The sequence below is a fragment of the Odontesthes bonariensis genome, chromosome 13 (genome assembly GCF_027942865.1).
Source record: "Odontesthes bonariensis isolate fOdoBon6 chromosome 13, fOdoBon6.hap1, whole genome shotgun sequence".
NCBI classification, from domain to species: Eukaryota; Metazoa; Chordata; class Actinopteri; order Atheriniformes; family Atherinopsidae; genus Odontesthes; species Odontesthes bonariensis.
Genome location: NC_134518.1, coordinates 454,704 through 472,130, shown reverse-complemented (window position 1 = coordinate 472,130; position 17,427 = coordinate 454,704). Strand labels below are relative to the sequence as shown.

General features: G+C 41.3%; 1 protein-coding gene across 1 annotated transcript in view; it reads left to right on the top strand.

Annotated features, from left to right (window-relative positions):
- Window positions 1-15,426, top strand: part of LOC142397432 (GDNF family receptor alpha-4-like) — a 132,968-nt gene extending 117,542 nt beyond the window's left edge. The window contains exons 6-8 of the mRNA XM_075480780.1: window positions 4,341-4,475; window positions 6,497-6,633; window positions 14,212-15,426. Coding sequence (XP_075336895.1) covers window positions 4,341-4,475; window positions 6,497-6,633; window positions 14,212-14,430 — 491 coding nt within the window. The 3' untranslated portion in view covers window positions 14,431-15,426. The remainder of the gene's footprint in view (window positions 1-4,340; window positions 4,476-6,496; window positions 6,634-14,211) is intronic.
- Window positions 15,427-17,427: the final 2,001 nt, after the last annotated feature.

Here is a 17,427-nt window from a genome sequence, read left to right as displayed (position 1 = left end):
TGCGTCGAGGGCGTGCACCGAGGGCTGCAAAATCCTGAACATCATCCATCTTGAGAGGGCAGAGACAGCTATCCGGCTCGAAGGACCATTTAATGTTGTGGAGGAAATAAAGTAAAGGACTGTATGGGCTCTATTTTAGGAGTTAAGCTGTCACTACTCTGGAGTGCCGGCCAGAGCACTACTTGGGCCAGGATGAATGTGCAGATGGATGGAGAGAATGAGGAGGCAAGGGTTGACGTTTAGGCTTGTATTGAACATCAGATGAATACAGGATGACAAAAGGTGTGACACGTATTATATAGGTGTGTCTGTGTGGTCTCTGAAATAAACATAAATAAAATACACAATTACTAAGTTGTCCTTACTGACCAACAATACACAGGAATAATACAAATGCACAAATACACAGGAATTGTATTTGTGGAATGTGTATTAGTGTTTAAGCCATAAACACTAAACTAAGGAATATACACACTAGGTACAGTCTACCCAACAGCATGAGAATGAGTTAGCTTGAATCATGCTAGCTAGACAGAAAAAGACAAATGGCAAATAAGGCACTTAAATCGACTACCAGAATATCACACACAGATCATATAACATCACACATGTTAGGGAACAAACTTACTTCTGCATAAACGCACACTTGACAGGAATCACACACACTTTGCATGAAGTATTCACCAGGAGAAACGAACTTCTGAGACCATGTCAAACTCTACTGGCGGTACAAGCACATAACAGGCTGCAGTGCCCCCTGGTGGACACTCCGAAACTACAACCAAATAACGCATTAAACTAAAACAGCCTTATTCAGACGTAGAAAGAACTGAAACAGAGGGGCCTTTTGTACAGTAGAGGTCTGTAATTTTCATCGTAGGTACACTTCAACTGTGAGAGACAGAATCTAAAATAGTTTTGTGAGTTTTGTGAGAGCCCACCGCTGTCAAAGGGATCCACCTCCACTATGAACTGCTTTGAGGCGTCTGGGTGGATGAGAACAGGCGCAGAGGATAACAGCTCTTTAAGTCTTAAGGATGCCTGAGCAGCCTCAGAAGTCCAGGTAAAAGGGCTGGAGATGGAGGTAAATTGGATGAGTGGTACGGCTACCTTACTAAAATTTCTAATAAAGTGCCGGTAAAAATGAGCAAAACTAAGGAAACGGTGAAGTTGTTTGTGGTTCTCAGGTACTGGCCACTCAACCACCGCCCTTACCTTGGCTGGATCTGAGCGAATCTGTCCCCTTTCGATGACAAAGCCCAAAAATGAGACTGACTGGACATGAAATTTGCACTTCTCGGCTTTGAGAAAGAGTCTGTTCTCAAGCAATCTTTGGAGAGCTAGTCTGACATGCTTACTATATTCCTCTAGTGTGCTAGAAAAAACTAAAATGTCGTCCAGATAAAAAAAAAAAAAAAACAGTTGAGCATGTCACGGAGTACATCATTAACTAAGGACTGAAAAACTGCCTGTGCACTAGCTAAACCAAAAGGCATGACCAAATACTCAAATGGCCAAGAGGTGTGTTGAACGCTGTTTTCCACTCATCCCCCTCACAAATTCAAATAAGATGGTATGCATTACGAAGATCTAGTTTAGAAAATACAGTGGCTTGGTGAAGGGAGTGGAAAGCTGAATCCAATAGTGGCAGGGGATACTTGTTCTTTACAGTAATAGCGTTCAGACCACGATGGTCAATACAGGGCCGCAAAGTCTTGTCTTTCTTAGACACACAAAAAAACCCAGCACCAACAGGGTAGGAAGACGGGTGAATGATACCTGCTGCCAATGACTCCTGTATGTACCTCTCCATAGTCTTTCTCTCAGAAGGACAGGTTGTAAAGACGGCTGGAGGGTAGAGGAGACTCAGGCAATAAGTCTATAGGGACGGTGTGGTGAGAGAGAGAGAGCTTGATGTTTGCTAAATACCTCAGACAAGTTATGATAGCAAGGAGGGACCCCAGAAAGATCAGGAGAGACAGAAGGAGCTATGGCAGGAGGGCTCAAGGCTGGAACAGCAGATCTAAGACAATTATTGTGGCATGCTACACTCTAGCTAATGATTGTGCTCTGTGTCCAATCAATGTTAGGATTGTATGAGGAGCAGGCGTAATAAAAAAAACTGATCAGCTCATGGTGGTTACCAGAGATAAGTAGTGACAAAGGAACAGTCTGGTGAGTAATTACAGATAACAACCTACCGTCCGGAGCATTTACCTTACGAGGTGCTGTAAGTGACACAACAGGAATATTATGCAGTTCAACAAAATCTGCAGCTATAAAATTTTCCTCTGCCACAGAATCCACAAACAGGTTCATAGCCACCTCCTTAAGGTAACAAAACAAAACGGCAAATAACATGTTGAAGGGAAAAAAAATGGAATCTTGGCTCACCTGCGTCAACCCCTCCTCAGGTGAGCCTAGGCTTTTGGGAGACTGGGGCAGTTCTCTGGAATGTGGCTGGGTTTTACCACAATAAAAGCACAGCCTCCTGTGAAGTCTCCGTTGACGCGCAGCCAAACTGTTAAACTGGCCCGTCCAAGCTGCATGGGCTCAGGAGGAGGCAGGACAACAGGAGTGTGACCATCTGCTGGTGTGGAAACCGCCACCTGTTGGCCAGAGGCAGAAAAAAATGGGGTACAGGAGGAAGTGACGCGGCTCCGGTCACGTTCACAGCGTCTTTCTTCAACGCGGTTGTCCAACCGCCACACAATGTCTATTAAATTGGCCAGGGAATCAGACTCATCCTGAGCCGCCAATTCATCCCTCAAACTGTCATTCAGGGAGCGAAGAAATATTCCCATGGAGGCAGGTTCATCCCAGCCGCTCTCCGTAGCCAAGGTGCCTGGAGCCTTGGCGCAGTGAGAGCTGTCGGTTGCCCGCCTCTTTACCACAAACAGGATAGTTGAAGACCCCTCTCATCTCCGCCACGAACCGCCGGTAGGAAGAGCAGAGCTGGGGGTTGGTGATATATGCCACCTAGGGTCATCCGAGGCTGCAAGTCGAACACCAAAGCACACTGGAGGAGGAAACGTCCACGGGCTCCCACGTTTCCGGTGGACCAGCGACAGGATGTTGTTCCAGTCTCTGAGAGAGGGAGGCCACGCTAGAACTCAAGGCCCCCAATGCCTCCATAATATCCTGGGCATGCTGTCCCAATAAAGAGCCCTGAGCTGTCAGCGCCTGGTGCACAGACTGTGGATCCATTAGTGGTCCATTAGGGGCTAGGGTGTTCTGTCACACTTTATTGAAGAGCGGACCCCGGTGCGGCCACAGAGTCAGGAGAAGCAAGACTTTAGTTTGAAAAAAGTTTATTTGTTAACAAAAAACTCTCACAGAGAGAAACCTGCATGGTGAGCAGAGAAGTCGGATCGGAACAAAAAAACGGTGAAAATCCCAGAACTGAAAATAATCCACAGAAATACTAAAGGTTAAGGTCCAGGGTTATTAACCAAACAAGCATAACAAAAGACATGAACACACTAGTGAAGAATGGCAGAGAAGACCAGGTGTCACGCCCACGGGACTTATGTTTTAAGTTTTAGGTTACGTTTTGGTTTTCAGTCCATGTTTAGTTTTTAGTTTTGCCATGTTTTAGTTTCCCTTCACTCAGTTAATTTGTTCATTCCCCTCACCTGTCTGTCATAGTCACCAGCTGCACCCTGTCTCCAATCACTCCCAGCCCTCTATTTAGTTTCCAGTCTCGTTACCACCCTACCTTGTTACCTTGCTCACCTACCTACCCATGTTACCTATCCATGTTACCTACCCATGTTACCTACCCATGTTACCTGCCCATGTTACCTACCCATGTTACCTATCCATGTTACCTACCCATGTTACCTACCCATGTTACCTACCCATGTTACCTACCCATGTTCTTCATCACCAGCCTGAAGCTAAGTATTTATTTATTCCATGCCTTGCCAAGTCCTTTTGTTTGTTTTTCTCAGTCACGTTTTTTGAATCCGGCTCAGCCGCGCTTTTTGTTTGAACTTTGTTATTTTTATTTTTGTATAATAAATCAAGTTTTCTTCTTATAAGTCTGCATCCATGTCCTACTTCATCACCCCACCCTGACACCAGATACTTAAACTAATGGGGCAATCAAGGGAAGATGGAACACAAGCACCAGCAGTGGCTGTGACATCTGTAACATGCTGATTTCAAGCAAATATTTAGATTTTTTATATTTTTTTGTTTGCCATGAAATAATCACCTGCCAAATGGCTCAAAGTAAAATGCAGAGTAGCTTTGACTTTTTTAGGATTTGGCTTCAGTGATTTATTGTCATGCATTGAACCTTTGACATTGTGATTCATTGTGACCTTTGACTGCAGGTACCATCATGACACCCAACTACATCAGCAACAGCTCCGCTGATGTGTCACTGTGGTGCAACTGTGAAGGAAGCGGCAACCAGTGGCAGGACTGTCTGAGACTACAGCGTCTGTTCACCCACAACACCTGCCTGCGTGAGTCTGCTCTGCCTACACACACATACTTTACATACTGATATCAGCAATGATTTACCAGAGTGGGACTGTAACGGCTTTAATGAACTGGCCTGAACTCATTGGGATTTGACAGGTTGATCCACAGTTACTTACAGTTCAAATTGAGTTTCAGGCTATCGTTGTTTTGCTGTTTGTGTAGAACTTTTTCCCGAGTCAGCAGGAATACAGTCAGTTTTTTATTGTCACCATTACCAGGTTTTAGCCAGTTCATTTGAAGTATTTTCCTGCATCCAAGGACATTGGATTAGTGAAAGATCTATTTTAATGAATTTCTCAGAGTCTGTGTGCATGGAATGATCTTATTTATTTGAAGCATATTTTGATTTATAGGTCTATTCTGGGTCTGCTTCTGACCTACATCAGTCAGAGGAGCACAGAAGCCTATAACCTTCGCTCTCAGGATCTTTTTTTACTGTCTGTTCCGAAAGTCAAAACTGAAGGGGTAAAAAAGGTGTTCAGGGTTGCAGCTCCATTTCCTTGGAATATTGTACAGAAAGACCTGAAACTTAAAAAAATCTGGTTTCACTGGACTCTGAAGAGATTGTTGAGCGACTTGAAGGCAGACACATCTGGCTGCAGATGTTTTTATCTCATGAGCAATTTTAATTTTGACCTGATTCTGTGTTTTTTAGTGTATTGAACTTTAGTTTCACTTTTTTGTGTATGTGCTTGTCTGAAACTGTTCAATGTACTGCTGCCTGGCTTGGCCAGGACACTCTTAAAAAAGAGGTTTTTAATCTCAATGAGGCTTTCCTGGTTAAATAAAGGTTAAATGAAGACATTTTCCTAACACATTGCTTTATCGACTCTGAGCTTTAATTTGACATGCTTAAATGGTTGTTGCTCACCCATAATGTCCTTTGTGCTGTCTCAGATGGTTTTTAGCCGAATGTGCTTATGTATGGAGATATGTGGGACTGTTTGAAAATAGACATTTAAACCACTATATTGTCATGAATTATGTATCTGAGGATCAGAATTATGAACGCAGTAATAATTTGTCTTCATCCAAGATCCTGAGAGGAAGAACTCAGAGGGAATAAATAAAAGACAGACTCTGACACTGAGTCTGTCTGGGTAGCTACCTCCTGCAGCTGTTCTCACAGCATGAGCTGAACTCTGTTGCTTTAAATGCCAGCCACATGCTACAGTCTTAGCATACAAAAAATCTTAAAAATGGATTAGCAGCAAGATGAATCTGCTAGGATAGAGAGGGTGAGGTATAGTCACTTGTCATTCAATCCCAGCAGCTGTCAAATACAACTGTCGATACACACTTAGTATGGATGTCCAAACACTAAAGCCTGAATCAATTCGTCAAGGCGCTTCCCATAAAACTTGGTTATTTATCAAGCTGACTATGATTCGAGCAATATAGCTGCCAAATAGATATGTTGGTTTTACGCCCACTCAGGCAGCATCACAGGCCAGCCAAGTGCACACGCAATGAAAGAATTCCAATTTCTGTGGCTGATCAAACCTGAACCTAATTCCTTCATTTACTAACCCTAACCTAATTCCTTCATTTATTAACCTTAACCAATCTCCATTCAGACCTTACCTTAAACTGAACCGCATAATGATGCCAGTAAGACCGTGCTTTGGTCCACATGAGCAATGCTGGCAGGTGACTATACCAGAAGATTTCACAGTCGGGCTATAAGACTGAATAAAGCACACGCACGCACAAACTTGTCTTTCTGCTCGTGAGGTCACACATTGACATCCCCCTGACCCTTTTCCATACCCTAACCATCCTGTGTGCCCTGCCTTAAGCTCTATCCTATCACATAAAGGTAATTCCAACACCTAACAATAAAACTAAGTAATCATCTGCAAAAAGTCATTTAAACTTGTGTGTTCTGCCATTCTTTTCCCCACAAAGCTACTCCACTATCATTCCCAGCTTTTGGATTTCACAAAGTATAGCAGAGATTCCACCCACCCACTCAGAGGTGCTGTGTCGTGTCTCCATGCAGGTAACTCCATCAGTTGGATGGGAAGCCCTGGTTCGCTGCCGCCAGACACCACTCCAGCTCCCGCTCCCAGACCTTCTCCACTGGTTCAGGAGGATGAGCTGTTGAGCAGCAACCACCTGCCTGAGCTCACCAATGATGTGAGTGTGTTTTGGTAAACATTCACAGTATCTTCATATTTTAATTTACCTTTCAGACTCTTATTGTACGAGTTTTCATGATACTTTTTGTGATCCCATCACTATCTCACTGTGTGTGGCTTGTTTTTGTATCTTTTGTTTATTACAGGGCTTTATATCCATCATTACTCACATGTTTTAGCTTGTTAAGTCTGCTAGAATTAAAGTGGTCCTTAATATATGATGTCAAATCTTTTACTTTATCTGAAGGTTTGTGATCTATCATTGTCATATTTTAAGTGGTCAGCTAGACTAGAAAAGAGCTATGCGGGCACAGTCCATTTACCATTTGTCATGGGTTTCATGGAAGGAGGACCCAAATCCAGACATCAGACAGGAGCTTTGCAGATGTAGAACTAAGTGGGTTTTTATAGAAGAAAACAAAAGCGCTGCCAAGGCAGGATGAGAACAACTTAGAGAAAAGAACGAATACTAAGAGAAAAAATAACAATGAAGAACTGACTTGGCACCAAAGAAACAGGCATCTATGAAATTACAAACTGGATGGCTGAAGACAATAAATGAACTGGCAATGAACACTCAGTGGGGTCACATGGCACTGAAAGAATCAGATTATTGGCTAAATTACAATCAGACTGAGTTATTAAGTGCATGTAGACACCTTAATCTGACTAAGAATTGGATGGGATTCAGACCCCGAGATAACTGGGTTGAAAGTCACTCTAAACCTGCTTGCAGACGCTGAAGCACGTGGTGAATCAGACTTTGCGTTCTGCGCATGCTCCAGATGTTTTCCCGGGGTCGTGACCCGGAAGTCAAAGGAGACGATATTCCTGTTGTTGTCGCCGTCAGAAAGAAACAAACAACGCGATGGAGAATGCTCCGTTGGGCATCGCGTTTGTGCAACAAGCAGCTCATCACAGAGCAAATGTAGAGGGACGTAGCTTCATCTGGCTCTGCGTTCTCCATCTTTCTCCAATGCCTGAGTTTGATTCCATTCATTCACCGCCATATATCCAAGGAGAATTACCCTCGCTCAACTCATTCTTATTGTAATTTAGCCAATTATCCAATCCTTTCAGTGCCATGTGACCCTACTGAGTGAGAATCAAGGAGAATATGTACTTGAACCAAAACTTGTCTTGGTTTTTATTTATGATTTATTGTAAAGCAGGTTGTGATTTTTTTTTTACCTGTGAAAGATGCTACATGAATAAACTTTGCTTGCTCGCCAGATAAAAAGGTTCAGTCGAGTTTACTTAACTTCTATATATCCAACCTTGAGATACAGTCACTGCTACTGTTTTCTATTCAGTGGTTGAGCTGAAGGTTAAAGGGACAGTTCGCCTCTTTTGACATGAAGCTGTATGACATCCCATATTAGCAACATCGTTGTTGCCGCCTGCCGACAGGCCAGCTGTTACGGTGTTGGGGTCCCCTTACGGAGGCAGGGACTGCTCGCTCTGCACTTCGGTCTGCACGCTCTGCACCTTGAAGCAGCCGCGGCAGGCGGCAGCACGCAGTGATACGAATGGAGACACCAAAACGAGGCTGGAACTCTGCTCACAGGACGCAGCAGGGGGTAAGAAAACGTTCATAAATCATGTTGCTGATATGGGATGTCATACAGCTTCATGTCAAAAGAGGTGAGCTATCCCTTTAAAGCGTTCAACTTTAAACCTAGAAGCTAAAATCAGTGTCCAGAAAAGTTGGAATGCTTTGTACAATGCATTCCAACTGGTTTTAATGTAATGCAGACAAACCTTCAAAAATTGAAAGAGTACATTTTTTTTGGTCTGACATTCTGGCACATTTTGAGTTGATCTCATCAACACGATTCAGATCAGTTGGTGCCGGGGTATGTTTACCACTGTGAGGCACCTCTTTTAATAACACATTTTCATATGATTGCATGATTTAGGTTTTTTTTTTTTTTTTAACAGGGCGTGTTTTTTTTTCTTTTTTTTCTTTTTATAAGACACCATGTGCTTTGGGTGTGTGTGGACCTAATTCACACCTGTTTAGAGCCATCATGTGTAACACATGCAGAAGGTTGCCATAAATTCCATCACCGAAACAAGGAAGGTCTGCCAGCAAAAACATATCTAATCTTTAATGATGAACTGTGCCTTCATAGATGTGCATACTAACCGTACTATATGCAGTAATCCAGGCAAAGTAAGAGTTTCATTTCGCAGTGTAACCAGCTGTATAGGTGACCATAAACTTCTTGAAAGTTGAATCTTGAAAATGTGATCATACCATTAAAGATGCAGGCTGTTAAACTGTGCGCTGATAACACGATTACAAGCCTTCTTCCTTTTAGCAGGATGGTTTTCATAAGGACTGAACTCATGCTGAAATTTTTTTGATTTCTTTTAAAATCTCCTAAAAGCTGCAAAATAGTGGTTTGACCTGGCCTATTCAGAATCAGGACCTTGGACAGCACTTTTTTCACAGATGTTAAACAGCCAGTTGAATGTAATCACTGTGTGGAAACATGTTCATGGTGTTGGTTTATCATGTGGCTGGTGAGATGTTCAGATGTTCCTGACTGTGGCTGTGAAAGCCTGTGGTCGGTCACAGAGACAGTTTGGATTTCACTGCCAGCCCATAATGCTCAGACAGTAACCAGCACACACACACAGTGAGCAGCATATGAACACACATGCTTTGGGAGCCCCAGCCGGGCTGCCGTGTCCGGCACTGAACATGGTCCAATCCAGTCGCTGTCCTGGCCACTAGAACCTTAGCCAGAGCCCAGAGTGTGTGGCCCCGGCTCCCAGGATGCTTCACTGTGAGGGATAATCTGGGCAAGCAGGCAAACACTCGCTCTCTCTCTCTTCATCTTTATGTCCCTCTCCCAGTGAGCAGATTAGATGAGGTGTTGGTTGGAAGAAGTTCTTCATTACTATGAATTTATTCATGCCCATATGTTCCCCTACCTTTCTCTTCATTTCCCTAAATCCTCGCCTTCCTCTCAGCCTTCTGTCCTTTCCTAAATCCCTCCATCCTCCTCTCCATTCTTTTATTAACTCTCATTTGTACTTCTGTTTTCTCCTCATTCACTCTCCCACCCTAACCCTCCAGTCCAGCCCACTCCACCCATCCAAAGCTGCTCCACATCTCTTCATCTGGTTGTTCCTCACCTGCTCATTTAGGCTTTCTGAGGAGCATTTGAAAGGTTTCACTTTAAAAAACTAGATATCCAGCAGAATGAAAAAGATTTTTAAGAAAGTCTAATTTAGATGCACAAAAACTTTTTTTTTTTTAAGCAAATCTGTTGTGGGATGTATTTTTAATGCCACTCTGATGTGGTGAATTTATAATCTCATTTGCTAAGACATTCACTTTTTTTTCTAACAGTTATTCAGACAAAACACACTTTTTATGAAAAATCTTTCTGAAAAGTTTTAAAAAAGACAAAATAGGGTGTATTTCATTCATAGTGGGAAAATGTATACTCATATTCAAACGTAAATTAGAATTTACAACTTTATTTTAACCTAGTATTAACAACTAATCTGTGCATTGCTGATTAATAAATATGAATGGACCCACAGGACAGTAGGTCTGACATACTGGTACGAGAATCAACATCATCGCTCACAATAAACATCCACTGATTATGTAAGGGCAAATAATCCAGAGGGAGCCCCTTTGAGCTTGCCTACTCATTGAAATGACAGTGAGAGCATCACAGCTGTAGGGTCTGCATAGACCACCCTGCTGGACACTGGAGAAAAAGGGAAAGAGTTGTGAGAAATCCTGAAATGTATTGCTTGTGTCCATCACTGTGCCAGAGTGAGATTTGAAAAATCTTAACAGTCTCATTTATTTTTTCAAATATCTAAATAGTCATTTTAGAGTAGAAATCAACCCAATGACAATGAATCAGTGATACTGAACCAAATTGAAGCAAATAAATTGTGCATAAACCAAAGTATGGTGGCAGGTACCATTCCAGGGAAATCCAGAGTGGAAAGGTTTTTTTTATCAGTGCCTGCTTTAAAACACGATAGTACCAAGTGGTGACTGTTGGGTTGAAGTACAAAGCGTAAAACTGTAAAGCAGATAAACTTAGATGGGTTTTAGAACAACTAGAAACATAAATCTTTCAGAAGTTATTCCTTAAATTGTAGAGACAAACAAACATATGACGGAGAATACGTTTAACATTTCTCTTGTAATTCTTTATATTTCTGACATTTGATACTTACACCTGGTCTTGTTTTAGTGGAAATTATAATAACATTTATCCTCACATTTATAAAGCAGATGTGGTGACTTTACAAAATTAAAATCTAACGCCAAATAAAGAAGAGCTTATTTTATTAACTATTGTGTGAAGCTTAGCTGCAGTAGAAACTGAAGGAAGTTTCAGTTGGGCTAAAACATTTGCTTTTGATTAAATGAATTAAAGCATTTTTGATCAGTATTTAGCTAATTTCCAATCTATTAATTTAACCACACAATCAATCAATCAATTAATTATACCAGAAAATGTTTCTCTTAGGTTAAGGTTTACTTCTGTAGTACCAATTCATACAGAGTGGGTTGGACTTCACCAGGGCTGCTTTTTGTTCAAAGATATTCCAAAAAAGAACAAATTCTTTGCCTAATATGATCTAACATGTTGTTTCACACAGGTTGTATTGTAAATATAAACTTAGTATCATAGGATATAATATAGAAAATATTGATATCATATTAGAATATTAAATATTCAGAGTTGGTATTTTAAAATAAAAAGCCACAAAAGTGACATTGTTGTCACAGACTAGAAAAAGGTAAAAAAACAAGGTACATTATGTATGAATGAACATAAACTAAACGGGACAGGATAATCGGTTAAAAAAAAAAAAAGGTAAACAAGTATAGTGAGTTATTGAGATTTTTAATGTGGATGGACTTTTTTGTCCATAGACATACATATGTTTGAGTCCCAGTTCCCCTCTATTAACCCCAAGGTAATATAGTGAATGAAATGCATTTTAATTAAAGTTAAAGACATGTTTAATTCCATCCATCCATCCAATTTCTGTACCTGCTTAATCCAATTCAGGGCCGTGGGGGAGCTGAAGCCTGTCCCAGCTGTCATTGGGCTCCAGGCGGGGCACAGCCCATCACAGGGCCACACAGAGATAAATAAGACTCCTAGGGTCAATTTAGGATTGTCAATTAACCTAACATGCAAGGTTCTGGACGGTTGGAGGAAGCCCGAGTACCCAGAGAGAACCCACACCTACAGAACATGCAAAGAACCCAACCAGGATGTGAACCAGCAATGGTGCTAACCACCACCAGCCTGTGTTTGATTCTCAAGAGTTAAATATAGTTATCCATCCAAATGTGTATATTCTTTGAAGTACATTAACCTTGAAGGAGATTGGACCAAAAAAGTAAAACATTTCAGTGTAATCTGTTGGTTTCCTTAGCTAGGAAATTGTTTTTGAATTGGCTCTATATGAACGAATTGGATTATTTTATGAATAATTATGATTACAATTAATTGAATTCCAATTGGCTTGAATTGGATTTTATTATCTAAGTGCCTTGAGATGACATTTGTTGTATTTGGTGCTATATAAATAAAAATGAATTGAATTGAAGACGTAACTAGTTACTAGAGCTCAGATGCCTCTGACAAGCCAAGATGCTCCGATTGAGAGCTATGGCTACATCCAATGCTGCATTCATCGCAACTCTGACTTTCCAGTACCCAATTGAGCAAATCAAAGACCAAACGATATGATATTAATAATTATACAAATGATTTTACAATTAACTGTGTATCTCTCTCTTTATCCCATAAAGGGGGGTGGTCTGAGCCTCTCATGTAGTCCCAGAGTTATCTGCCTTGGAGGTGGAATTAGCTGATTCAGTTGTCTCTTTGGTGTAATAGTACAATGTTGTTATCGCAAAATTATACTTGCAAGTAGAATAAAGGAAAAAGAAGAAATTTACTTGAATTTTTTACATTTACATTTTTCTTAATGGAGAGCACTCAAACTGTTGTTTTGAATGTGCTTAAAAAATAAACTTCTTTTTCTTATTCAGCACAGAGAGTGCTGGCCTTTTTTTTACGAGTTACGAGTTTTACGAGAATTTTCATGTTATATGTGACAGCCCTATCAACACTTTCTGCAAATGTCAAAAGAGATGACTGAGACTAAAAAGTGAGTCAAACAACATAAATCAAAAAGGTATATTACACATTGCAAGCAAGTATGAGAGACAGTGCTTTAATAAGCTCAGAGAGGGGCATGAAATGATCAGGAGAATAAGAGTTTGCACAGCCTGGCATGCGCCTTCAGCTCCTCCAGATGCTTCTGCATATCACTGAAGAAAAACATCTGGGCCCTCAACACTAAAGACAAGCAAAACTCCACACTGCTTCCCACCCATCAACCCGTCAGAACAGGTCTTTTAATCACTGTTCATTTATAAAGAAAACAAATTCAAGATGATAGAGCTTAAGAAATTCTGAAATCAGCTATAGGGCCAAAATAAAAAATCCCTCTCAGTGTAATAACAATACATGACAATGGTTGAAGTGCATATTTGTCTAAATAAGTCTTGTATTTGTTTGCAAGCTCCTAACAACAATGTAATTATGCAGTTTGCAGCATTGGATCACCAATGGAGTAAATGGTTTATATGCTTTTCATTTTCTCAGGGAGTGATGGAGGACACCTAACAATAATAATAATAAAAATAATAAATAATAACAAAAACCCTAACCCTAACAATACCCTAAATCCCATTCAGTGACAGCTAACATTTTCCTAACTAGCTCTCTCTGTACATCGCAACTCAGCCTACTCTAATGGTTAATCTTGAAAACAAAATAAATATTATTTTTGCATACTGTCATCAATTATTTTTCATAATAATTTCCAGCCACACTTTTTTCCTAATTTATAATGTAGTTGTTCATACCAAAATTTATTCAAACAGCAAGTGAGGACAAAGTGGTTTAAAACAAGATTAAATATAAAGAATATCATCTCATATAGGGACAAACCTGGCTGACATTCTGATAAACCCGGAGGTTTGAATAATTGCTGTTGCAAACCTCAGCAGTCTGAAGTGCTTTTTAATCACTGACACACCTTTTTTCACCCGTCTGATTATTAAGACGGAAATGTGTCTTACATGTAACCGCAGTTCTCTCTGAGAAGTCTCACATCGTGGGAAATGAGCTGTTTTAGAACACCAGTGTAAACACGGAAGAGAGGAGACAGAGGGTGGAGCTTATTTCAAATGTTATGGGCTATTATTTCTATTTCTTATTTGTGGTGACAAAATGATGTGATACATTAAAGAGGAATTAAAAAATGGTCCTTTAGGGAATGGGGCAACTGCGGTTAGTTGTACCAATTAGTATCAATGAGTTGACCTTAGGGAATGGTAAAGGGTTAAAAGAGCAAGATTGGAGTGTAAGAAAACGGGTCAGGATCTTTGGTTGGGAAACGGGTCCGGATATTTGGTTTCCTGTGTGATAGCATTGTTTAACATGTAGAACATGAAGCCATGCCACAGCAGCTTTCACCTCCTCCCTCTGCTCATTGACAGGTGGTGCAGAGTGAGGAAGAAGATGAGCTGACACACACAGTTGAGGAGGAGGGTGATGAAGGTGGCCAGTTTGATATCATCCCGCTTTACTCGGAGAGGGCAACTGTCTCCAACCTGGGTTCCTCTGGGACAGGGGGGGGTGCGTCTGTCACCAGCAGCCCAACGGAACCAGTCCGACTGCTCCTTCTGCTTCTGGCTGCTTCCCTCTGCTGGGGGTAGACCAAGGACCGAGGGTATAAAGAGGACACACAAACACCCTTACATACAATGGATCGGCCAACAAGCTTGGACTGATTGCTGAAAAAGTTGAACAAGTATAGTGAAGAAATGGACTTCACCTTTAGTCAGTGGAATCTCCTTGATTTGTTTTTTCTGCCCTTCCTTTCTTTCTTCTTACATAAAAAAGTCACTTTGTCTCATTTGATCTGACAGGATTGGAGTGGGGTGTTGGTGTTAGTACAGCTGACATACTTGTGTTAAGGTGTTCACATGTTATACCTTCAGCCCATGCAAATAATATGTCCAGTTAAAAACTCATCTCATGCATATGACCCGGTTCTGTTTTAAAATGCATTAGCAGTAGTAACTGTAAGCAGCTTCTCATCTTTGTCCCCGAGCCTAACTTCAGAATCTGAGCTCTGGTAAAGTGTATGGGTTAGGGTTGGGGGTTAGGGTTAGAGTGAGGGGATGGGTTAGGGATGGGTTAGGGTTATGGGTTTGGTTTAAAATCATGTGCACTGGCCTACTGAACTGTGGGGAAGGATAGTGTAAAAGTAAGAGAAGTGGTCTCCCCCACCAGAGGTCAGGGTCCGATCGCCAGGCAGAGCACCAGGGCAGAGGAACGAGAGGGGCCTGCGGGGGTAGTCATCTAACAATGCCGGGGTGTAACCCAGTAGCAGCACCCCCTGGAGGGGGTGCACCGCCGGGCCTACTCCCGGTCCGGGCCACGCAGATCCCAAAAAATAAAATATACAAAGAAAAGGGTGCAAGGGTGTGCCTTAGAGTGTATCAGTTTTCTTGTACTGGTTATTTTTATTATTAAGAATTAAAGATTAAAAAAATATATAAATAAATTAAAAGGGGATTCCAAGAGGAGGAGTAGGGGACCCATAAGTGCTTGTTGGGTTAGTATAAAGTGCTACAAAATAAGTGCTAATAATAAAAAAGTGCTAAAAACCACATAGGGTTAGGTTAGGTTAGGTTAGGTTAGGTTAGGTTAGGGGTTGGGGTTAGGTTAAGGGTTAGGGTTAGGGTTAGAGTGAGGGGATGGGTTAGGGTTGGGGTTAGGGGATGTACGCTGATGGCAAAACAGAAGAAGACAGATGTTCCAAAATGTTGAGATGAAACCCAATGCTTTTGTGTTAAAATGAGCAATGAGAAAATCTGCTGCTCGGTTTTAGCCGGACATCTTTGTAAGTGTTCCTTTCACAAATCACTTTACTATTGTCTTGCTAATTATTCGCATTCTGACTACTGTAAAATGCAGCAAACATTTTTGGGAATAATTTAGAATTTGTATGAATAGAGGAAGCATGATGTAACTTACTTTTATTCAAATCTATTTATTATTTATTACTGAAATCTATTTTATTTTTATGCAACCTGTTGTCATGCTGGCATCAAGAAACAATCCTCAATGTGGCCTAATTTGTTTTTCTAAAATGAAAAATAAAATGTGAACAGGCTGACATACTTCTAATGAGCGAACATTATATAGGAAAAACATTGGAGAATGCTTAGAAACTAACAAACTCTTAATGATGCAGATTTTCGATTCCAAAGTCCAGGAACAGAAGACAATAAAATGATGATCCATAAACACTGATGTGTCTACCAACTTGCTGCTTTTAACAGTTACACTCCACTGACCACCATAATAAAAGCTGCTGATGGTGATTTTAGCAGATTTTTATTCATTATTTATTTTAAGCAGAAAGTGAATCAAGAAACTTTTCACGGAAAGAAAGAAACTCTGCAAACTTAGGCTACGTTCAGACTGCAGGCCTTGATGCTCAATTCCGATTTTTTTTGTGAGGTCGTTCACATTGCAATTAAATGAGACCTGTATGTGGCCTGCTGTGTGAACGGCTTACCGCCCCATACTATCCCGCATCCGCAGAAGAGCGTACGATGACGTTGTACGTCATGAGCGTGCCCAGTGTTTGCGGAAGTAAACATGGATGGTAAGAGTAGGTATGTATATATTGCTATTTTAAAGTTGTTGTCCAGCCGGAGCCAGCACATTAATCACGGCATAATTTTAAAGAGGATATTAAAGAGAAAAAGAGCTAGGCTTTTGGCCCCGGCCTTTTGTGGGGCAGTGGCATCGTCTATCCAAAGACACGTTTGGGTGCGTCGTCGTAGCCAGGAGTGGTGGGACTGTGATGTGAGCGGCTTTTCAGACGCGTAGGTCGGATAAATGCGCCCTGGCCGTTCAGACTGCAGTCGCATGGCAAAAGATCAGATACGTATCGGAATTAGGACCACATATCCAAGTGGCCTGGATCGGATTTGAAAAAATCCGATCTGTGCTGTTCAGACTGTCATGAAAAGATCAGATACAGGTCGCATAGGGCCAAAAAAATCGGATTTGGGTCACTTCAGTGTGAATGTCTCAGGGGTGCAGTCAGGACTCCTTTTATTCTTTTTTTCAAATTTATTTGGATATTTGAATTTATTGACAGATAACTGTTTGTCCCATAACGTACCTTTCTTAGTTCTTCCTGAAGGAGAGTGCAGGCAGAGTTGATATATGACTCAAACTTTGTCCCAGTGATGAGCGAAGCGACCCCCGTCTCTCTGCCCTGAGCCGGGGTGAATGACAGATTAATGAGAGACTGCACTCACTGTTGGACCAACGTCAGATTCCACGTATGTGATATGTGTTCTCTTTTTGTGCATGAAGGCATCAATCCAAAATAAAAATGAGACAAAGCTTTTTGTTGTAATTTGAGGCCTTCATCACAGCTCTACATGTTGCCCCCCCCGCCCACACATTCACACACATCGTACCCAGCACGCACTGAGCTGATGCAGCTCCTTCTCTCTTTATTGCCCCGTCACCGTCTGTGTCTCCCTCCCCGGTGACTCAGGACTGGGACCTGGGCTGCTACAGGCACCAATATGAATAGAACTGTCATATTAAAAACAATACACCTCATATATAATATAAATCAAATGGCAGAACAAATCAAACACATTCCCAGCAGGCTAAAA